The sequence below is a fragment of the Nothobranchius furzeri genome, chromosome 16 (genome assembly GCF_043380555.1).
Source record: "Nothobranchius furzeri strain GRZ-AD chromosome 16, NfurGRZ-RIMD1, whole genome shotgun sequence".
Classification (NCBI taxonomy): domain Eukaryota; kingdom Metazoa; phylum Chordata; class Actinopteri; order Cyprinodontiformes; family Nothobranchiidae; genus Nothobranchius; species Nothobranchius furzeri.
Genome location: NC_091756.1, coordinates 39,292,656 through 39,317,466, shown reverse-complemented (window position 1 = coordinate 39,317,466; position 24,811 = coordinate 39,292,656). Strand labels below are relative to the sequence as shown.

Genomic DNA, 24,811 nt, shown 5'->3' with positions numbered 1-24,811 from the left:
TGTCCGACAACAGAAGAGTGTCTTCAGTCAGAGGCTTCTTCAATTTCGCTGCAACATTGGCCGCTACTGGAGATCCTTCCTGCCAACAGCCATTGTAATATATAACAACTCTTTGATGACTTGATTATTATTATTATCCTGAGCTACTACAGTGATCAATTTCCCTCTGGGATTAATAAAGTATTTTTGAATTGAATTGAATTGAATTGAATTGAATTGAATTGAATTGAATTGAATTGAATTGAATTGAACTGAATATAAAATTCTACCTGACATCCGGTGGAGGCTCATTCCAAAGTCTTGGTGATGAAACAGAAAAGGCATGGCCACCCCTATGGTGTGACCTCTAACATAGCAGATTTCAGCTCTTTTTTCTGAGTGCCGTCCTACTTGCATGAAACTGCCTAATCTACTCCTGACTCGTTAAAGTCTTGACTCCATGAGAACTTTGAAAGTGTTGGGGAGACACCATGACGATCACACAACGTACATCAGATATTTTAGAGACCATTACAGGTCTATAGCATGACTCTGAAACTGGTAAACAATGCTGAACAGTATGACGTAAGGTCAATGTGATTCATCAGTCCAGGCCTCCAGATTCCATCAACAGACACACTAAACCAATGTAGAAATATTGTTGCGAATGTTGTAACACGTGTGTTAACTGTGTCAGTAATGTGTGTGTGTGTGTGTGCGTGTGAGTGTGCGTGTGCGTGTGTGTGTGTGTGTGTGTGTGTGTGTGTGTGTGTGTGTGTGTGTGTGTGTGTGTGTGTGTGTGTGTGTGTGTGTGCAGCTGCACTCTGTAATCTGGGATGATCCAGAACAGACTCACAGCTGTCTCTGGCCCTAATCTCACATGGCGCACACACACATACGCGCGCACGCACACGCACACACACACACACACACAGAGAGAGAGAGAGAGAGAGAGATCTGGCTGTGTCTTGCGTATGATGGTCCTCCAGACAAACAGAAGCCACGTTGTTTTATCCAATAAAAAAAATACAAGATATTCACAGAAAGATGTTCATACCTTTAAGTGAGGGTGGCTGATAGGTTGACATGTGAACCAATTTGGCTTTCAATGCTCCATTCTCTCCCAGAACCCACTGAGAAAAAAATACATGACCAATTGTTCACACACACACACACACACACACACACACACACACACACACACACACACACACACACACACACACACACACACACACACACACACACACACACACACACACACACACACACACACACACACACACACACCATGTGTGTCAGTTGAACATTGTAGCTTCAAAGTTACATAGAGCCTTAAAGATGTTGAACACTTGTTTAATCAATGCATTTGCAGTGGTCTTTAGTAGGAATGAACGCCTTGTAAGTTGTACTATGGAGGGGAGAAAACACCAGTGCACCATTGCCAGGAACTAGAAGTGAGCCACACCGAAGCTGAGCTTATTTCAATCAATCAATCAATCAAAGCTTTATTTATAAAGCGCCTTCCGCAACCCTGTCAGGAAGCCCAAGGCGCTGAACATGGTACAGTAGAAGGTAAATATATTGAATAAAGCAAAAATAAAAGCAATTCAAATTACAAAATACAAATTACAAAAAAGGTGAAACATTCTGGTACAGGACAAATGTGTAAAACAATGGATAGAGTGAACCAATGAAAACTGTGAAATAAATTCAACATAAAAGAGGGCCAAAATCAAACATGTTCAGGAAATGCCAAGCGGAGGAGGTGTGTTTTTAGACGACTCTTAAAGACTGGCAGAGATGGGGACAGCCTAACTGAGGGTGGCAACTGGTTCCAGAGTGACGGTGCTAGGACTGAGAATTTCCTGATATTTGGACATCTCGCCCTGAACTGGACAACAGCAATGCGACTATCACTGGCTCTGTTTGCCCTGCAGCGTTGATGTTTTATCTCCATAAATAACACAAGCCTGGAGGAGCTTCTGCTGTGTGGTGAATTTGCTAAAGCTAATGGTTAGTTTCTACTAGCTGAGGTGTTCTCTGCTGTTTCCAACAACAGCCTTACCTGTCATGAGTCAAGATGGATGAGTCCATGAATGTTAAATGACAATGTGACATAGATCTGTCAGGATTTTCAAATCTTAACATTTCACTGTCTATTTTCTCTGGCGCTCACAGGGAGCAGACGCTTCTGCCTTTTCCTCCCTTATCTGTGTTTTCCCAAGGCTCTTTTTGTCCCGTCTGCCTACAGAGTGCTTCTCTGCATTTCCTCTGCAATCACCTTTTTATTTTTCAATATGGACTTAATTAATTGGTCATTCAACGCGATTGATAAGATTTTTTCTACAATGAGGACGGAGGAGGGGGCTCACGCTTGTCCTCAGGGGACACATGCAGCGGGATACATGTTCGATTCCTGGAAAGAGTGGAATGTCATCTGTCTCTCTCAGCTGTCCATTGAGGACGTCGAAGATATGTGGATATTTGGCCTGATGATCGTTGGATTTCTTCTGATTGGAGTGGGAGGATATCTGGCTTTCCGTAAAATTGGGATGACGGGAGCGATTGGAGGGCGACCCGCATCCATGGACGGCACCGTCCGTGTGGATACCTCACAGACTGGGACGTTGCTCGAGGTGAATCGCAAGCTGGACAATGTCTTGGCTGCATCACCGGTGTTAGCGCGCAGGATTGATAACATCTCGGAAGGGTCACCGGCCGGTGTGGAGATGTTTAATCACTGAATTGGCTTCACTGGAGGACTTGAATGATCAATACAGACTTAAGGCAGAGAGGAAAAATTATCTCTGTCTGACCCAAAACAAAGTTCTGTTATCGAATCTGACGCCATAAGCAGCCTTGGAGTTGCATGCAAAACCCCCACGCTGGAAGGAATGCAGACAAATGCTGTGAATCTCTATCCACCCACCCCCCCCCCCCGCCTTCAGATTGTGCTCTCTACCGAGGTCATGAAGCTGAAGGACTCACTGCTCTCTGTGCTTCCCCTGACCTCCCTCCCACCTGCGGAGCCAGCTGGTGAGCGCCACACAGGCCGCCCCCGCTGATGAAACCAGGATCCCAGCCCCACCCCCCTACCTACCGGGTCTCATGTTGTGAACTGTGACGTTTGTTGCTTACATGTCGGGTGTTTTTTTTGCATTGGAGCGCTACACCCTGCTGGTGTAACTCTGTTAATGCCTTTTTTCTCCCTCCCTGAACTTTCCACATGTATTCCCTTACTCATCTACAAAGGAGCGCCGTTATGGCTGCTCTCATGGTCTGCCTGTATCTGTCTTGTCTATATGTGTGTGTGTGTGTAACCTTGGTCAGGTTGTACTGTGGAGTCAAGTTCCTACGCTCTGAAAGGAGCGCTGGCAATAAAAATTCTTCTGATTCTGATTCTGATTCTGATTTTGTATCAGAAGCTAATGTAGGAGATAGGGTTAGGCTCGGTGTAGGAGACTATTTTCATGTTCAGCCTGCATGAAATCAGAGTGACAAAATATTATCAAATACAAGATTTTATAAATGTTTTTGGTGTTCCAAACCTTTAACTATAACTTTTTTTAAGTCCAGTTTGTAAATGTTCCACAAATCCCACTACAAAATATCACTAGGACCCATTTGAGGTCTGAATTTGAACAGCTGTCCTACCTGGTGTGGACTGCCGTCTTCTTCGGGTGATGGTTGGTCTGTCAGTCTGAAGAGGGTGGCAGGAGTTGGTCTTCTACGTCGGATCTTCACAAAGAAAAATAGGGATTATTTAATTAGTCGTTGCTTTCCTTCCATTTGGTTTAAGTTAAGCAAAAACAGGAAATATGATTGATTTCTAAAAATCAGATGTTCCGCTACCAATGGTACTTTATTTAACCGTGTGATTTAGATGTCATCTACTGAGGATTTATCCAATAACAGAAAAACATGTAGAGCCGGGCAAAGATTATTGTCTGACTATTACTGAAAAAGGATTACATATGTGCATAGATGGCAGTTACATTATCAGAGATAACTGTTTCAAGGTTCTGGTTCCGATGCTTTTTTTTCTACATCTATTTTATAAATAAGGAAAATGTTGGATATTTTAAGTGTTTTGAGACATTCTTGAATGCAGCCTCATGCAACTACCATTTCTTTGCGAGGTTTGTGGACTGTTGCACCGTTTTTTCAAAAGGTGACCTAAGAATCTCCCTGTTTTGGGCCCTAGGCCTTTTGCTGCTACACTTGTTTGTCCACCAATTAGGGGACACTCGGGCTTGAAGGGTTAACCCAATGCTGTGCAGTTCAACAAACATGTCTTTCAGTTTCAGTTCCAAGCAATTACAAAACAAAAACAATGATAAAAAAATCATATGCAAGAGTCTCACAAAATGCTTTAAAAGGGCTGTGTATGAGAAAATGTCATAACAAGAACTGAATAAACATGGTGCATGAAAAAAACAGACCATTTTTATTTTTGTTCATGACCCCCCTACACGCTCGGTGATCTGGCATCCAGAGATATTTTTTAAATTCTGTTTTTCTTTGGGGAAAAAATACTTTTTTATGCACACGTACTTCCTGCTTGGACATCCAGGCTCCTGCAGCACCTTTCCTACACCTTAACGGTTAGTAGAACGAGTTGGTGTCCACACTATTAAGCTAACGCCAGTTATTTATTTATATTGATTTTATATAATTGCATTTTTTTAAACAGGCCAAAACACTTTTACTGTAAAAGTAAAAAAGTATTTGTGTTATTTCTATCTATGAAAAATGTAACCAGAACTAGAATATGTCTGTCACCCTCTGTCTCAAATACAGGGTGTCATCAAATTGCAATATCACAGTAATTCCATTCAAAAATGAAACTTGGATATTACATTCATTCATTACACACAGACTGATATATTTCTAATATTTATTTCTTTAATGTTGATGATTATAACTGACAACTAATGAAAATCCCAAAATCAGTATCTCAGAAAACTAGAATATCAGTTAAGACCAATGCAAATAAAGGAATGCTAGAAATGTTGGCCAACTGGAAAGTATGAACATGCTGCAGCAATGCGGCGTGGCATGGAGTCCATCAGACTGTGGCACTGCTCAGGTGTTATGGGACCATGTTGCTCTGATAGTGGCCTTCAGCTCTTCTGTATTGTCGGGTCTGGTGTATCACATCTTCCTCTTCACAATGCCTCACAGATTTTCTATGGGGTTCAGGTCAAGTGATACCATGGTCCTTAAACCAGGTACTGGTAGCTTTGACACTGTGTGCAGGTGCCAAGTCCTGTTGGAAAATTAAATCTGCATCTCCATAAAGTTGGTCAGCAGCAGGAAGCATGAAGTGCTCTAAAACTTCTTGGTAGACAATTGCGTTGACCTTTGACCTCAGAAAACACAATGGACCACACCAGCAGGTGACATGGCACCTCAGCCCATCACTGACTATAGAAACTTTACACTGGACCTAAAGTAACATGGATTCTGTGCCTCTCCTGTCTTCCTCCAGACTCTGGGACATTGATTTCCAAAGAAAATGCAAGATTTACTTTCATCAGCAATCATAACTTTGGACCATCAGCAGCAGAGCTTTATTTATATAGCACATTTCATACACAGAGGCAATTCAATGTGCTTTCAATTAGTAAGAAAAGCATGAACATTAAAATCAACATGACAGAAAATGCTATTTAAAAATGAAAAAGGAACAAAGTTAAAGTTAAAGGGTGAGCAAATACAGTGCAGAATGTACAGCATAAGAAACATTTGTTCAAAGGCTCCATCTGTGAACAGCATAGTAGCTAAAAGCAGCTTCACCCTGTTTGTTTGGTTCTGGCCCGAGGTTCTACCAGCTGACTGTTTCCTATTCACTCTCTCTTTCTTAACATTTTTTTAATCACAATTGTCTAATTTTCCTCATTTTAAATATATTTTTAAACATTTTCTAAATGTTGTTTTATATTTTTACATTTTCTGTTTTTGTGAAGCGCCTCGTGATTTTTATCTTGAGAGGCGCTATAGAAATGATATTTTCTTCTTCTTCTTCTTCTTCTTCTTCTTCTTCTTTTTCTTCTTCTCCTTCTTCTTCTTCTTCTTCTTCTTCTTCTTCTTCTTCTTCTTCTTCTTCTTCTTCTTCTTCTTCTTCTTCTTCTAAGCACCTCAGAGCCCTGCTGGGCATATATACCTTCAAATTCAATTCAATTCAAAGATACTTTATTAATCCCAGAGGGATTACGGGAGTTTCAGTACACACAATTCTAAGATCAGACATACATACATAGGCATAGACACATGACAAGAATTGGTGACTGTGGTCATTCACAACTCGAGTCGCGCTACCTTAATAGTGATCAGAGTGTTTATATGAGGATTGGGTCAGGTGGAGGGAAAAAAAGGCACTTCAGAGCTACCCTCCACAGGGGGGGGGGGGGGCAGCTTTGCTATGCAAAAAACACCTCAGACAGGAATGCAACAGACTTCAGACATTACACAACATAAGTGTCCACTAGGTGGGGAGGTAGGGTTGGGGACTCTCCTCACATCGGTGCATGCAGCCGCGATGAGTAGCGCTCGTCACCTCCGTTTGGACGAGGTGGGAGGTAATTGGGTTAGAGAGCACAGTGACTCCTGGAAACGATTCAAAGGCCTTCACCGGTCACAGTCCCGCCCAGGCTGAGATAGGGAGACAGAGTTGCCATGGCGACGGCAGCATTCCACATTTCTTCTGAGGGGGAGTAATCACTTCAGCCTCACAGGCTCAAGGGCACCAGATTCAGATAAGAACTTGTTTTGGGGCCAGACAGAGATAATTTCCTCTCTGTCTTAAAGTTCTGTTGGTCTCCAACCCCTCTAGATCCAATAATGGCATGAATTAATCTATTCCCATCCGTGCTGTCCCGTCCACTTTCTCCTTGATCGAATCCACCTTCTGTGCCAGAGTCAGAATCTCAGCCAAAGTTCCAAGCTTACGACTCATCTCGACAATTATATGAGTTTGTGCATTCACAGCTCGGTGTAATCCATCCCTGAGCTATGGGATGGAGCCAGTATTCCTCGAAAGCTCATTAATTTTCCGGTGAGCCAGGTAACCACTCAGGCCAAACAGCAAGAAACCTGACACCAACACCACGAATATCAGGATGTCTTCAGAATCCTCTACAGATAGTTGAGTGAGGCAGATCAGGTTCCACTGTTTCCAGGAGTCCATGATATACCCAGCTGGCTCTGTCCTAGAGGGTCACCTGGGAGCCCCTTCTCCCGTTCTCATCAATGAAAAAATGTTGTCGATCGCATTGAGAGACCAACTGACCAGGTCCATTTTTAATAATTTCCAGTTTCCAGAAAAAATGCAGAAGTGCCGTACACCCAAAGACAGACAAAGAGCCTTAGGATAAGATAAGGAGGAGATGAGAAAAACAGCATCTGTACTCTCCAAGAGCTGGAAGGAAAAGTCTGAAGGAGATCCAACATGGATTCTGGCCCCATGCCATTGAGTGATTTTTAAACTAGTAGAAGTACTTTGAAATTGATTCTGTAGTATTCTGGTAACCAGTGTAGAGATTTAAGAACAGGAGGGATGTGTTTGGTTCTCTTGTTAAGATTAGCAGCAGCCTGCTGAACAAGCTGCAACTGCTTCACAGTTTTCTTGGGAAGACCAGTTAGACCATTGCAATAGTCCAGCCTGCTGGAGATGAACACATGAATAAGTTTCTCTAGGACTGGTCTGGACATGAGACCTCTGAGTCATGCTATTTGATGAAGATGATAAAATGCTGATCTAGTTATAGGCTTAATATGACCAGTCAGTTCTGAATCAATGGTAACACCAAGATTTCTAACCTGGGTCATTGTCTTGAATTTCTCTGGAGCCAAGCTGAGCAATAACCTCCACCCTATCCTCCTTATTTCCAAATACAATAACTTCAGTCTTGTCTTAGTTTAACTGAAGGATGTTTGACTGCATCCAGTCATTAACTTGCTCTAAATACTGAGAGAGTCTAGGGGACAACAGTCACTAGGCAGGATTATTCCTGCAATCAAATTTGCGTGGCGGCCGCCTCCAGCTAATTTTGTGCCGCCCCAGCCTGCAACATTAAAACTGGATCCCTCTGGTGATTCATCAGTTCAGTTCAGCTCAGCGGTTCAGTAGTTCTAGAGAAAGCTTCAGACCGGACATATGAAGTAAAACCTCTCTAACCCATCAAAGTTTTTGACACGTCCTCAAAATCAATTTGCACCTGCAAAGCTGATACAGCAAACAGTTCCTGCAGAACAAGCAGATATTGTTCAGACTCCTTAAAGAGTCCCAGACGTGTGGTTCCATCCTTCTGTCGTGACCTGAGACATCTCTGGACTGAAGAGTCATTGCCACGGTATTCTACAGCCCTTCAGCGCTAGTGGTCATCCGACCTCTCTGACCTTCGGATCCACCAAGAGGGTCTCCGAAATGGGTGACATAGACACACAGATAGCGTCTGATGTGCTTTTGATAATAATCAACTTTATAGCTTAACACAACCCAAATTATTTTACATCCAGAACTCAGCTCTCCTAGATCCAGAAGTTCTGATAACATTGCATTGACACATAGGTTCATCCATCACAGTAAATGTTAGTTAACTTGTCATGTTTTAATTGTTGGTAAAAAAAAGAATTCTTACTTTTATAAACCTGACTCTTTTCTGAATCAAAACAAAGTGTGTACAATCCCTTAATAAATAAAGAATTCTAGAATCTTCTGTTAAACACACACAGACCAAGCAGGTTGATATTCTATATTTAGATAGAGTACCACAGCTTATTGGTCATAAGTAGAAGTTATATATATATATATATATATATATATATATATATATATATATATATATATATACATATATAGCTCTTAAAGCACTCAATTTCCTAAACCCTACATATGACCAATAAGGTGTGTAATGGTAATGGTATTACTGAAATAAATCAACTTTGTCATGATACTGTAATTTTATAAACAGCGCCTCTAATTGCTTGAAAATGTGACTTCTGTTTCCAAACTAAGTGATGATTAATAATTTTGTATTGACATTTCACATGATAATTACATTTCCATCCCCAAGCACCACATTGCTCATTTAGATTGTTGACCACTTAAAGGAACAGTTTGCTTTTTAAAAATTTGTCTTTCTATTTGTCTATTTGCTGTAGGACCCAGGGTGCAGGTGGTGAACTAAAAACACATCAATAAATAAACCAACGATGAGGACACAAATGATGAACAGGAGCTAAAACAACAGGAGGATCTGACACAAATGAATGAAATCAGCCTAGGCATGTGATTACAAAACAGGGACAGGTGAGCTGATGGGAAACAGGTGCGCACTGGTAACAAGGAAGCTGAGGGATAAACAAAACAACATAGGTGTAGGCTGTTGTTAAAATCTGTAGAAGAAGAACAAGAACAGATCATGACATTATTTTCATGTAGATTATTTTCTTATGTATGTTTTTGTAGATTATTCTCTTTAACGAGATTTTTGATTACCTTACCCTACAACTTTATTTATAGAGAGCTTTTAACACGGCATTACAACCAACCAAAGTGCTGCACATCATAAAACAACACAGGCAGAAATAATCACATAGGTCAAAAAACAGTTAAAAAGAACAACTAAGTAAAGTCAAACAAACAAGGTGGAACCATAACAAACAATTCACATATTTAAAATTTTACATCCAAGGTGGAAAGAAGGATGACGAAGTAGGAGTGGGCAGTATAAACGATATAAGGTAGAAACGATATAAAATTGGGTAGTGATAAGAGTTTTTGGCTATATCGCAATACCGCAATATCGCGATAACACATGGCGTCACTAAGATGTGCACCCTGCTGACATTGGGACAACAGAATGGCAGTGACTGCAAGCATGGAGTGGGCAGAAGAGGAGTCCTATATGCCTCAAGTGGCATATATTTGCCACATGAGATATTTAAAAACATGTCATTTTGACCTATATAGACAGAGGAAAAAATATATTGCAATATATATTGTTACCGCACATGCTTCAGATTATATCGCAATAAAGATTTGAGGCCATATCGCCCAGCCCTATGACGAAGTATGACTTCATGCTTCATGGTTTCGGAGTTAAGAGTCAGGAAGAAATTGTCAGCAATAGAGGGCGCTAGCCTAACCTGGAGAGGTAGTGAGTTCCACAGTTTTGACACACAGCCCTTTCCTCGCGGGTCTTCAAACGCGCCTTAGGCATGGTGAAAGGAGCTGATCTGCAGATCTAAGAGCACGAGGAATACTCAATAGCATTGTAGTAAGTACTTTACTTACAGCATGTGTATAAAGTGAACACATTTTGAACAGTTTAATGTTTAAAACCTATTTAGGTACCTTTACCCATAGTTTGAGGTTGTGAGAGGAGGAATGAGGTGTGTGTTTTAACATATTTTATCTTAAAATTCAAAGTGCCAACACACAGACATTTAAGCTATAGTTTTTCAAGAACATCTTCCTGTAGCAAATTCATGTATTTGCTTTTCTCTAAACTGAATATTTTAAAGGTTTTGTATTGATCATAAAATAAGCCAAGAATTCATTACTCTTGTTTTACATTTTCAACACAACTATGAGTGGTTTCAAACCCAATCCTAGCTCCAAGTAGGTAAAAGATGCGTGGGCAGCTCACACTACATCTTTCTGCCTTTGCTTGCTGGATTTATACATATTCATCATTCCATCACTTGAAACATATACAGTGCCATAACTCAGGAACAAAATATAAAAAGGAATCACACTGAATAATAGAGTGGGTAAATAAAAGTATTAAAAACTTTGGTTGTTGCAGCAGTGCAGACTGACACATTCCTCAGCAACATCATTCTCGACCAAAATGAACCAATGCACAGTTTGAGCATCTGTTTGAGTACCTCTTCAGTCATTGCATTTTGTTAAAAGTGTAGCCAGAAGGTCGAGCATCTGCAGGGAACAGACTATTTTCATCAGAACCTTCAGGAAATCTGAGATATACTGATGAAATCTCTCTCTCTCTCTCTCTCTCTCTCTCTCTCTCTCTCTCTCTCTCTCTCTCTCTCTCTCTCTCTCTCTCTCTCTCTCTCTCTCGCTCTCTCTCTCTCTCTCTCTCTCTGTCTCTCTTTCTCCCTGTGTGTGTGTGTGTGTGTGTGTGTGTGTGTGTGTGTCCGTGTCCGTGTCCGGCATATTATGTTAGATTGTTATTAATAGAACTCACTGGTTAGCTGCTAGCTTTGTTTGTGATGACTAAACAATTGAAAAGCAATTTGAGGGCATAATTTACAAACTTGAAAGGCTTCAAAAATACAATAAAGGTATTAGCAATGAACAACAAAACCGAACAACAAAAAAAAACAGCATAGAAAATAAAAAAATTGTAGACCAGAGAGTAAGATTTTTGCACAATTCTTTCACATAGATCCTGAAGTGTAAATGAAAACACGCACAGGTTAGCACTGATGCCAGTGGTGGCTGGTGAAAAGAATTTGTGGTGGGGTCATGTGTCAACAGACTTCCCTTCTTAGTTCATTGGAAGTATTCAAACAAACTGTTGGAAAATGAATACATTTCCAAAACAAGCTGGAGCTCAGTTAAAAGGTAGAATCAGAGGTGCGTAATGTTTCGACATAAAGAGTCCAGATCATCAGTTTTTTTCCTTTGTTTTAGACTCTATGTCCTTCAGCTGTGGAGCACCTGTTGCATCAGTTTGGATGATGCGTAAAACACTTTGTTTTTGATCATTTGTTTCCTTTTTCCAAATAAGTAGTTTTACAAATAAAGTCAATTATCAAACTTGTGGATAAATCAGACAATAAAAGTACCCAAATGGGACACTCAAGCCTACCCTGTGAGCAACTCTATAATATTCATTTGTCCTCAAAATTTATACCGTCTTTAGTTTGTTTTCCAGCTTGAGCTGTCAGTCTCTGTGTGCTCAAAGCATGCACACCTCAAAGCGTAATACTCAGTTTCACCAGTGGGTGGCTAAAACCCTTGAAAAAGAGCCATATGTGTGTCCGCTGTCCCTCAGTAACTCCATGTTAGTTAATATGGTGATGTGGTGCAGCATTACTTTCTGAAATAGAGACAACAAATGACACAAATGACACAAACATTTCTTGATGCTTGTCAATCCTGAGATATTAGCAAAAGGGGATGGGAGAGCTTCTTCTAACCTTAAACAGACATGTATGCAGCTGATAGGGACATTCAGGTCTCCTCTTATCTCTCTGAGCGCTCCTTTTCTGTGGCCGTTTCCATACCATACCATACCATACCACTTTATTTATATAGCGCTTTCAACATGGCATTACAACCATACAAAGCGCTGCACAAAAAACAAGCAAGAAAACACAAGTTAAAATAGTCAGGTAAATGGAAAATGTAAAAAGGAGCAAAGAAATAAAACAACAGACTATTAACAGTAAAAGCAAATAAAACCAGACTCCAAGTTTCCAAGTTTAGGTTCTCCACCACCTCTCTTACCCAAGGTTCTGTGCTGGGGCCTCTGCTCTTCCTTCTCTATCTGCTTCCTCTTCAGCACATCCTGAGCTCCTTCAAAGGAATCTCCTACCATCTTTATGCAGATGACATCCAACTGTACATCTCCTTTAAGCCCCATGAGATGTCTAAGCAGCAGCTGTTACACACCTGCTTAGACTCTATCAAAACCTGGATGGCTGGGAGCTTTCTTCAGCTGAATGAAGATAAGACTGAGATCCTCATCTGTGTCCCAGACAAGCTGGTTCCCAAAGTCAGAGACTCTCTTGGTCAGCTTGCTTCTCACACCAAACCTTCCGTCAGGAATCTTGGCGTGACCTTTGACCCAGCTCTCACCCTGGACTCTCATGTCAGTTATCTTGTTCGCTCTTCCTTCTTCCATCTCAGGAACATTGCAAAGCTGAGTCCCATTCTGTCCCGCTCTGAACTTGAGACAGTTATCCACACCTTCATCTCCTCACGCTTAAACTACTGTAACTCTCTTTTCACGTGTCTGAGCAGAACCTCCCTGAACCGTCTACAGGTGATTCAGAATGCCTGTGCTCCGCTTCTGACCAAGTCCTCCAAATACACCTACATCACCCCGCTTCTACTCCAGCTTCACTGGCTGCCAGTCAATGTCAGGGTTCATTCCAAGATCCTGGTTCTGGTCTATAGAGCTCCGGACCCCACGTGACTCTCAGTTAGTGGACGCCATTTTGGCATGCAAAAAAGGTAAACAAACACGGATGTAACCATGAACATGAACGGGATCCGCTTGGATTTTACTTCGTCGGAGTTTACTTCACACTTTAAAACAGAAGAAATCGTTTTATATAGTCAGAAATTAAATAGACTGAACATCTCCGACCCTTACCGTGCCCCTGGGATACTTTTTAAAAACGCCAGAAGCTGTCGGAGCGGACTTCTTACCGGCACAACACCGGACCTGGCCGGGGGAACCCCTTGGGATTCCCCCGGCCGGAGGAGCTGGGGAGAAGGTCTGGGACTCTCGACTCTACTGCCCGCTCCGACGCCAGAAGCTGTCAGAGCGGGCTTCTTACCGGCACAACACCGGACCTGGCCGGGGAACCCCTTGGGAATTACCCGGAGGAGCTGGCTCCGGCGGCTGGGGAGAGGGAAGTCACGCTACTGCCCCCGCAACCCGACTCCGGATACGCGGATGAAAATGGATGGATGGACGGACAAATAACAGATTTACACGTAAGTAGTCTCGGTGAGACAGATAATAGCAATCCAAAGTGCTTTTTATGTGTGATCTTACAATTGATCAACCATTGCTTAAAAATTAAATACAGCTCAGCCGGTTAATTGCTGTGATCATAAAACACGTAATTGGAAGCACGCAGAACTCACGAGGCAACGTTTTACGTGATGTTTACTTGCTGCTATGAGTAATAAGACAGGAAAAGCCACGCCAAAATAAGTTTAGGAAGCCCACTAAGAATCATAATAAAAACATTTAAAATAAATACCACACACAGTTGAGGAAACGTTGGTTTAAGTACCTGATATGAAGCGGTCGCTGCATAAGTGAAAACCTTTACTCTCGGGATCCCACAGCTTCATTTTAGCCCGGTCACTAGCGCGTTTTATTACAATCATCCAACGTTTGCGGCGCTCCGGATCTTGGGGAATCCTGTAGATGGCTCATTCCTTATGTCGTCCGCGTCTGTTCTGCATCCTGGGGCACAACAGGAATCTACCATATTTCCCGTTTGATTGAGTTTTCTGACAATAACAAATAGTCCAGCTGCCGGCTTCTGCATGCCAATATGGCGCCGTTTCGATTTGAACTGTTGCATGCCGGGAGAAGTGACGTCAACTCCCGGAGCTCTATAGGGCCTTACATGGACAAGCACCATCTTACATTGGTGATCTTCTTAGTCCCTACACCCCCAGCAGGTCCCTGAGGTCCAGTGATCAAAGCCTACTGGTTTTGCAATGCGCCAGGCTAAAGACCAAAGGTGACAGATCATTTGCTGCTGTGGCCCCCAAACTCTGGAACTCCCCTGAGCCTGAGATCAGTGGACTCAGTGGTCTCCTTCAAAAAGCAGCTGAAGTCTCACTTGTTCAAGCTGGCTTTTGTATGACCTTCTTCACCACTCTCTCTTTATTCTGCTCTCCCCACCTATTCCACCTTCCTCAGGATCCACTGATTTCCCTCTTTCCTATTCACTCTCTCTCTTTCTTAACATTTTTTAATCACAAGTGTCTATTTTTGCTCACTATAAATATATTTTAAAACATTTTCTAAATGCTTTTTTATATCTTTACATTTTTTGTTTTTGTGAAGCACCTCGTGATTTTTATCTTGAGAGGTGCTATAGAAATGATGTCTTCTTCTTCTTCAGCAAGGGACACTCCTGTATTTTACTATTTTACCCAACTTTCCCACCCTCTTCCCATATTAATATCTCATTGCTATATTTTACTCACTTAGATTGTTTAACAGGAACAGTCAGTCACAACAGATCTTCCGATGGTAAATAAGGAAATTGTATAAACATTTTTCCCAACACAGGTAGGCTAAAAAAGTAAATAGTAGTGCAATGTTATCTGCTTCCAATGGTACACCAGTTGTTGCAACCATAGGCTGCACATAAAACGGGCATATTTGCTCACTCTGCATTGACTTTGCCTGGGTTTGAAGCGTGAAGAACAAATCCGATATGGAGACGACGCTGTTATCTACAGCGCTCAATAAGGCGCCTACGTATTCATGTCTATGATATTGTCGGCTAGTGCCTCAGAGACAAAAAATTCAGTGATGCTGATTGGTCAAAAATTCTCCAATTCTTCAACAACCATACATAACTGGCTGTTTACCTGTAGACCAGGGGCACTTTTTCCAGCACCCCATGAGAGATATTTGTGAGTTTGTTGAGGGAAATTTCACAGTTCGATGAGAGAAAGTTGGTGAAAATGATTGTAAATGTAAATTAGTCAGATTGCATGTAGGCACACGCAATTAACCACAGCTAATATTTATGGTAAATATATGTATGTATTGCAGATACGCCCTAGCACCCCCAATGGACAAGTCTCCACTGACAGATGCTATTTTTGCATTAAGGATGCTGATGGAGAAGCACAGAGAAGGTCGGAGGATGCTGCATTGTGTCTTTGTAGATTTAGAGAAAGTGTATAGCAGGGTGCTGGTAGAGGATTTGTGGTGCATGAGGAGTTCTGGAGTAGTAGAGAAATATGTTAGAGTGGTGTAGAATACCTATGAAAGCTGTAAGACCAGAGTGAGAATAGAATAGAATAGAATAGAATAGAATAGAATAGAATAGAATAGAATAGAATAGAATAGACTTTATTGATCCCACAGTGGGAAAATCCACTTGTTACAGCAGCACCAAACTTAACCCTTTAGAACCCAACCCCTTTTGATTTTGAAATTATATTGAAATAAATACATCGAAATGTGAAAACAATTAAAAAAATTTTTTAAAGTAGAATAACTTTCTATATATGTATGGATAGCTTGTCACTCGGGGTTTTCAAACTTGAATATTTGACTCAAGAAACAATTTTGCAGATGTTTGAAACTGGTTGTGACACCAGTGTCACAACGGGTCCTTAAGGGTTAAAGGAATAGTTAGAAGAAAAATTATAACAAGGTACATGTATATACACATTGGCAGTAATCTATTTTTGCAAACTTCAACCACTAAAACCCACGAATAAAAACATGAAAAAATATGGGTTCCAACACTATGCAGCATGCTGCAAGAGACACAGACATGCAATGTAAATCTGGTATTGCACAAGTAATGAAACCATAATGAATATTGCATTGGAGGTCTGCTGTAGGAGTGACGGAAGAGTTCAAAGTGACGTGGGTGTGTTTGGAGTGCCTGGTCAGAAGCCAATCACAGACATTCTGAACCACCTGTAACTGGTTCAGGGAGGTTGTGCTGAGACAAGTGAAAAGTGAGTTGCAGTAGTCTCCCCCGGGTTTTACACTAGAAGCATCAAGCGGCATGGAACGGCAGCGGAACGTTTTACCCGCAAGCTTCAATGCCATGGGTGAGGGAGCAGGTGGAGAACCGAAAGTTGGAGACCGCTCAGACAGATAAGAGGAGAACGACTCCAGAACAGTTCCTGATAGGCCTGTCCTGTCTCTCAGTCTATCCAGTAGCAGGTGATGGCCAACCGTGTCAAAGGCTGCAGCCAGGTCCAGCAGGACCAGAACAGAACAGTCCCCTGCATCACTATCAGAAGGTGTAAAGAGCTGTTTCAGTAGAATGAGCTTTATAAAAACCTGACTGGAAACTGTCATAAATGTTATGTTCTTTATGACTTAACATATACACAACTAAAGGCAAATTTGAAAAGGAAAAAAGTATTTAGATCAAAATGTATAATGTATGGGCACACAAAGTCATCCAGTTGCTCATTGCTAAAAGTGTGCTCCTGATTGAGCTCTCTGACTTAGTGTCACCCAGCAAATGAAAACAAGGTGTTTATGAGGTTTGTTGTGTCTGTGGGTTTGACCGTTTCAAAATTTGAATATGAGACTGTCACATAAAACCACTCCAGGAAAAGCTGAGTCAATGCTTTTAACCCTTTAATGCCGGTTGTCGCAAATTTGCATCAAACCTGCATTCGCTTCAAATGCGACCAAAATACTGCATGTACCTGAAAGAACATACACCAGTGAAAAAAAATATGTATAACTGAAATCTAATTCAGGTGTTAAAAGGAACCCAGGAGGTTACAAAACTTTGTGGTTCTTAAAAGATAAATGTTAGTATCAGTTATATTAAATTGGTGTAAAAAACCTTCTTAATGTCTTCATTTAAACTTGAACCATCAAGCTCCTCCATATCTGTGTGAACTTGTCCATTACTACAATCCGCCGCGTGCTCTCAGGTCCGAAGATAAGCACCTTCAAGCTGTTCCGATGGTTCGCCCAACATGACAGAAACGGCAGCTGCAGGAGCGGGTTGTCGACTCAGCGTCCAGCGTCTCTTGTCTCTCCGAGGGCCTTTAGGCTCCTTGTGTGGGAAAATGGTTGGTAAAGCATTTAGTTTCCGCCTTCTCATATACCCAGCCACTCTGGTGAACTCTTTAAGTAGTTCTGGTCGACTATAAGACTCAATCGCATCAGGAGAAAAATGTTGGGAACACAGCCGCGGATCTTTAGGAAGTTGTGTCCATCCACAGGCATCTTCCCACTGCTTTCTCAACTTCTTGCCAGTGGGAAAGCTGTGTAAACTCACATCACTGCCCTTGTTATCCTCTGACTGGAAATTACATCCAAAAGCAGCACAATGTGGCATTTTACTTCATTATTAATACGGTGAGCGTGTAAACAAACACTAGCGTCACTAGCTGTTCTTCCAAGCACAACTAATATACGTCATCGCCCCCAGAGTGCATTGCGTGTGAAAACATGGTGTCCTACATATGTCCAAAAATGTACTAAATATTATAGATTTATAAATAAACAGCAATATTTTGTGTGTTTCTAACAACATAGTTTGGTACAACAGAAAACTTGTGGCTTATTAGGGCACACATCCTCATAGCCACAGTTCCTTTTAAGGGGTTAATGGTTTGCTTTATTTTTTTTTTAAGAAGCAAGTTAGAAGTGAAATATCTTACTCGGGGTTCTTTCAGCAGGATGTGCAATAATTGGGCTGGGTCAAAATTATACTCCAGAGTTGTTAAATAGAAATTCTTTATCTGCTTTGGTAGATAGAAGTGAAAGATGCTTTTGGTTTATATTGTAACAAATCCTTTGTAAAACTGGATTTAGTTGCCATAAGTTCAAGAAAATATTTTTTTTAAAACTATTGACCTTTGACCAATGGTCATGCCCAGAGAGGTCATTTCCTGAATCTGTATCTGATTATTATCTCACTGTTGAGCCGGCTCTTTGGATGAGTCCAGTCAGACTAGACTGGGAAAAGTAACACAGACACTGAACTTTTGTTGTTATTGTTTTTGTTTATTTTTTTCTACTGTCACAACAAAAAATTAAATCTATTTTACATTTTATGACCTAACCCTGTGACTCTTCCATGGCATTTTTCATACAAACAAATTAAGGAATAGGCACCGGCGTGTGTCTCTACAGTACACAGTTTGAGCATTCTGCACTAGTGAAGGAAATAAGCAAATGCAGCAAGTAGGATGCTGTTAGTCGGCCCGGAGCTCTTAGATGTTTTCTAGTCAAATTTTATTCTTGGCTTTAACTGTCCCTGCTCTTGATCCAGGCCTCCACAGCTAATCTCTTTTTCATTTAATCTGTCATCTCCTTGGCGGATTATTTTAACCCCTCTGACTCTCATCTCACATAACACCAGACATTTTGTTTGATCATTATATTACATTGCTGAGTAATTGTGATGTTAAAAACGAGAAAGGTACATGAATTGTGGATTAATAATCCCATTGATGGAAGGACAACAATGTACTGTAGATGAATTTCTGTGGTAAACACTGAAGAAAGTCTTTTAACTTCCAGCAGAGGGACCACCTCATGTGAATGGTAAAATGGTCTGTATTTGTATTGCACCTTCTTAGGGTCCTACAACCCCCCAAGGCGCTTTACAACACAGTCATTCACCCATTCACACACTGGTGGGGATGAGCTACAATGTAGCCACAGCTGCCCTGGGGCGCACCGACAGAGGCGAGGCTGCCGCCGAGCACCGGCGCCACCGGTCCCTCCGACCACCACCAGCAGGCAACGTGGGTTAAGTGTCTTGAGTGAATAATTAGCTGTAGCGCCCCTATTTAATTGGGTTGACTTTGAGGTTCACCCAATGAAGAGTTTCAGTAAAATTCATCAAGCGGTTCAGGTGGCATTTAGTCACCAAACAAACATACAAAGCAACAAGTATTACTAGTATTGCACATATTTGCCTTTAGGCAGAGGTGAGATTATTAGGAAACCAAGAAAGAAGTCAAAAGTTAACATCTGAACAAGGAGCTGATAACATACCAGAACCATGATCTTTTAAGGAAAACTGGCTCCACTCATTTTTGTCTGAATTAACTTCTGTGGAACATTTATATGTATAAATAAATAAAAAAGATTAATGACTGAAAAAGAAGTAATATGCTGCAGAGTGAGCTTCAACTGAGTCATTAGGGGGAAAAAGGTCAGAATGAGAATGTAATTAAGATAAAGAGACAAGTCAGAGGTGTTTTATTCCAGTGGATGATCCATGTAAAATCTGAGCTGTAACTGAGAGAGAAAAATTAAGACGTATCTCTGAACTAGAAGGGTTTAAAAAAGTTGTCCAAAGCCCCAGAGACAAGCAGGCTGTAAACAGCAGATGTACCAAACAGTATTTACGAAGCTGTTAATGATTAATTTAGTTTGTTTGAACTTTCCAGAACAGAACAAACTTTCCAAACGCATGTCTCTTGAGCGTTTCCCAACCATGTGCTTGGAAGAAAGTAAGATTTCTGATGCAGCAGCTGTCTCCAGTCAGTAAGAGTTCCCTTTGTGGAGTAGCCTGAGATTAGGATTACCAGAGGAAGAAATGGATAAACATTACTGCAGCAGCATTGTGGTCAAACATGATCTCATTGTTGCTTCTCTGATCTTATTCAGGCGCACAGGAGACCTTCTCATCAAATGAAAACACATTTGCACAGAAAGTTCTGCTCACACCAATTCCCAAATCCAGTTTCAGCACATCCGTGCCAGCACAGTTCAGATGCACTGGCTTTGGGATGATTCACTCTGTGGTTGTGTTTTACATAATACACACCCCTCCTTTTACATGAGTAATAATGTCACCTTTGTTTTGTTTCATATATGGGTTAATTTATGCTCGGGCACATCTCATTTCCAGCATTACAGATGGTGCTTTATCCCTGACATTTTCCATCCCTTTGAAGGGCAGAGATCCCTCATTACTTTAAAGGCTCCAAAAAAAAAAACAACTAAAAAAGCACTAGCTCAGTTTAATCCCACTGCAGCTCTGCTCTGCTGCCCACAGAGTAATGGGCAACATCAAAATACAGACTTCTGTGAAGTCCTGCTAGGTAGTTATGTAACTAACTGCATTTCAACCTCATTGGCTAGGACTCATGCTTTCGATGGTGCAGAGGAAAGCAACCCTTCAGCCTCACAAGTTGGTGAAAGTTTATGTTTTCGTGTTTACTTCTGAAAATAATAAAAATCAATCAACAACTTGGAATAATCAGATTACGGGTGTTGGTTTATGTAAGCAGTCTTTATGACCCGTGTTTCACATCTCTGTTTTACACTATCTATAGAGTAAGCAAATGTGTCATATAAAGGCTGGCTGAGTTCTTCAAAGCACAACTCACTTCATTTTAGATGAGAATGAAAAAATAGTACACCTGAGAGAATGTTATTTGCCCAACGTAGCATCTATAATTTAGATATTTCAAACACCATTCTTCTTTAAAAATGTCTCAGTGGAAATTTGGGTGCACCAATTTAATCTGTTAGAGTGAGCTAAAAATGTGTCATGTCAAAACAGAAATGACAGGCTCCTGGACTGCACAGTAATTTATTAGATGACTTATTATCGTGTTTCCTTCTTTTTAACTCAAATTTATAATCATCTTTCATTTGTTTTGTTGCTATTTATGGCTTTGTTTTTCTGATTTTAATTGATTTCATGATATTTTCTGTAGCTTTTTAAAAACATTTAGATTTAATGACTTTATGATTTGTTTCATTTTGTTGATTTCTATGAAACACTTTGTGATTCTCTTTCTGTAATGAGTACTATATAAACACAGTTTTTAGAATAGTATAGCGCCTTCTTAGTGTTCTAAAACCTGCTAAGGCGCTTCACAATGCAATCACTCATCCATTCATTGACACACCCATTCACATGCTGGTGGTGATGAGCTACGATGTAGCCACAGCTGCCCTGGGGTACACTGGCAAAGTGCTGCCGAGCACTGGCGCCAGCGGTCCCTCCGACCACCACCAGCTGGCAAGGCAGGTTAAGTGTCTTGCCTAAGGACACAACAGCAGCATTCTTTGGCGAGAACCGGGACTGAACCTACAACCTTCCGATTACAGGACAACCCACTCTACTTCCTGAGCTACTGATGTCCAAGATGACAGAAAGTGTATTGTGCAGAGGGTTGTAGGGATACATGCACACAGAATGCCCATTCATCCTCATGCACGCTCTGTTTCCAAGTAGCTGCTCACCTTGCAGCTAACTTCTTCTAGCAGTAATCTGAAATGAATTTCTCCAAACAGCATGCCGAACTTTAGCTTACATGTCGAGCTGAAAACCGGCGTCAGATTCATCTGTAGGAAGCCCGATCTTCAGAAGAAAAAGCTCCTCTGCTGTACCTATAATGATAATAATTCTAGATTTTTTTGTTATTCATGCACATAACTTCAATCAGGAAAATATAATCAATATAATTAGGTAAACCAGTTATGGAAGTAGATGCCACCCACATCAAATAAGATTAGAGCGATATCACATCATATCATAACTTTATTGTTCCATCAATATAACTTTGCTTTTGTACAAAATACATATTTATCACATTTGTTTAATATAATATCACATTCTTACAATCTAAATAGTATTATATGGTACAAACGTGGAAATTATATTGTAAGAACATGATAATATATTGTAAAAGTGTGACAACTATGAATGGAAATTGAAAAGTTTTCCATCCATTTATCCATTTTCGGCTACTTATCCGGGGTCGGGTTGCGGGGGCAGTAGCCTAAGCAGGGAGGCCCAGACTTCCCTCTCCCCAACCACTTAGGCCAGCTCCTCTGGGAGAATCCCAGGCGTTCCCTGGCCAGGAGAGAAACATAGTCCCTCCAGCTTGTCCTAGATCTTCCTTTAGGTCTTCTCCCGGTTGGACGTGCCCGGAAAACCTCACCAGGGAGGAATCCAGGAGGCATCCTAACTAGATGCTCAAGCCACATCAACTGGTTTCTCCTGATGTGGAGGAGCAGTGGGTCCCTCCAGGATGACCAAGCTTCTCACCCTATCTCTAAGGGAGAGCCCAGCCACCCCTGCGGAAAAGTCTCATTTCAGACTAGAATCTCCTCGAAGTCCTACGAAAGCCTTCCACTTGGTCTGGCGGTACCCATAAGCTGCCTCTGGAGTCCCACAGGCCAAAAATAAGTCAATAGCAGTGGCGGCTGGGGAATTATTTCTTGGTGGGGCACAAATTAACTGGTGTTGTGCCAAAAAGTGCATGCCGGCCAAGATTTACCTGACCTGCTAGTAGCAAACCAACAATGAGAACACCAACTTAGCTCCTAGGATCATTGGGACACTCAAACCCCTCCACCACGGTAAGGTGGCAGCCCAGGGAGGGATACGTTTGTATTAGTATCAATCCCATTGTCGATTCTGTCAGTCAGTCCAGTTCCTTATCAATTCCTTACCAGGTAATTCAAGAGCTGGCAAAAATCAATTTGTACCTGGTATTGGTTGGAAAGATCTTACCAAAAATTCTCCTTCATCGTCCTTGTGAGGGCAGAGTCATCTTCTTGTATGGTGCTGTAGCTTTTGCAAAATTGGAAAACATCTCACCACAGGTCAGACTTTAGTTGCCACAATCTGCAAGCATGGAGGTGTGTCTATAAGGCAAATGACGCTAACATGATGGGTAGTGTTAATTGATTAGTTACCTGCAGTGTTAACAGGAGAGGACATGCAAATGTCACAGCTGCTGCTGCTGCTGAAATTCACTAGTCCGGAGTGGGTCAAAAACACGACATTCACTTTTAATTATCGCGTAATTTGTGCACAAATGCTGTTGCATATTCATAGTGTTTCCTCTCTTTAATGAAATTTCAACTTTGCAAGTATTGCAAGTTGCCCTGTTGTCATCCTTTCTTGTAAAATATAACCAAACTTTCGAGCATTTGTGCTGCTTAGGTGCCATGTGTCCTGCTGAGAAAATGCGTAAGCTATGCAATGCATGTGGTGATAAGGGAATTGCTTGCAAAAAGGGCAAAGGATTAGGAATTGAACAGAGGGAACCAGTTGTCAACAAGAACCGGTTTTTGATACCCAACAATATAACATTTTGTAAGAATGTGAAATTATAATGTTATAACAATGAGGTCAATATGTTGTAACGTGATATCGCTCAAATTTTATTTTACGTGGGTGGCAACTCTACACTTCAGTATGCAGGAGGCTAGCTTTAGTTATTTAGGAACAATAATGCCTAGCAGCAAGTAAATTACAAATATCTACAGATTTATATATTTTAGATTTTTACAAAGAATTTAATTGGATATTCCAAAAAATAAATAAAAGAAGAGTTAAAAAATACTGTTACAACAATGACTTTGAAGAAATCTAAAATGTGAGCTTATTTTTCAATAAAATGCCATTCTTCACACAATGTCCATAAAAGAATATGTTTGTGAATGTCCAAGCTGAAAATATGTCTTTATTTCATTTTAAAGAAGGTTTGAGGTATCTTAAATTGGATATAGAAGGAATGGGTCATTAGTATCTGCTCTAAATGTTTATCTTCTAACGTTTTAAACACAATTTAACAAACAGAAATGTTATTTATTATTATTATTATTATTATTATTATTATTATTATTATTATTATTATTATTTGAACAAAACTGGAGGGGGAGAGTCACTCTCTACGTTCAAATCTGGCTAATTATAATACCATTTTTGCTGAAGAAATAAATGGTTAAAAAAAGAAGAGACGCGGTTAGATGTAGAAATGATGTGTGATTATATGATACAACTGCCTTCCACATTCTGAGGCGCTCACCATCTCCACCTGTCGCGGATCCAGCTGCAGAGGCACCGCGGATGGGACGGAGAACTGGATCTTCCTCCGCGCATCCTCCTTGTCCTCCTCTCGCTCCACCACCTCCGGGTCTGTGGGCAGCAGCGGGTCCATGGTGACATCCAGCCCAGACTTCAAATCCAGACGCAACTCCGTCGAACCTCCTCTTTGTCAGAACTAATAACCGTCGGTGTGTTTAAAACGAACCCTCAAGCGTCGGTCAGTTAACGGAACATCGCTCTCTCCATTGTTTATAAAGTTGTTTTTCCCTCCCTCCTCCACCGACCACTGTCCGCATGTCTCCCTGCTCCGGTCCAGATTACTGACCGTAAATGAGGAGAGGAGTGGAATTGTGTGATGCGTTCACGTGCCGTCGGAAACCACAGCTTTTATGTGGTGCTTTCTTTTACATCTATTTTAGGTGATATGTAAAAATGATTCTGAAACAGCAAAGTTTTGTTTAGCAAAAGTTGTGATGTAATTAGGAAACATTTTTAAAGAAAGCTGTTGAGCTTATCACAACTTTTTTTGTAAAATAATTGAATTTACAAAGACTAAACAATA

General features: G+C 41.1%; 1 protein-coding gene across 1 annotated transcript in view; it reads right to left on the bottom strand.

Annotated features, from left to right (window-relative positions):
• The window catches only part of LOC107387579 (protein phosphatase 1 regulatory subunit 1B), a 32,953-nt gene extending 8,360 nt beyond the window's left edge, over positions 1-24,593 (bottom strand). Inside the window, exons 1-3 of the mRNA XM_015962635.3 lie at positions 24,230-24,593; positions 3,637-3,720; positions 1,037-1,112 (exon numbers count right to left, since the gene is read on the bottom strand). Coding sequence (XP_015818121.1) covers positions 1,037-1,112; positions 3,637-3,720; positions 24,230-24,361 — 292 coding nt within the window. The 5' untranslated portion in view covers positions 24,362-24,593. The remainder of the gene's footprint in view (positions 1-1,036; positions 1,113-3,636; positions 3,721-24,229) is intronic.
• Positions 24,594-24,811: the final 218 nt, after the last annotated feature.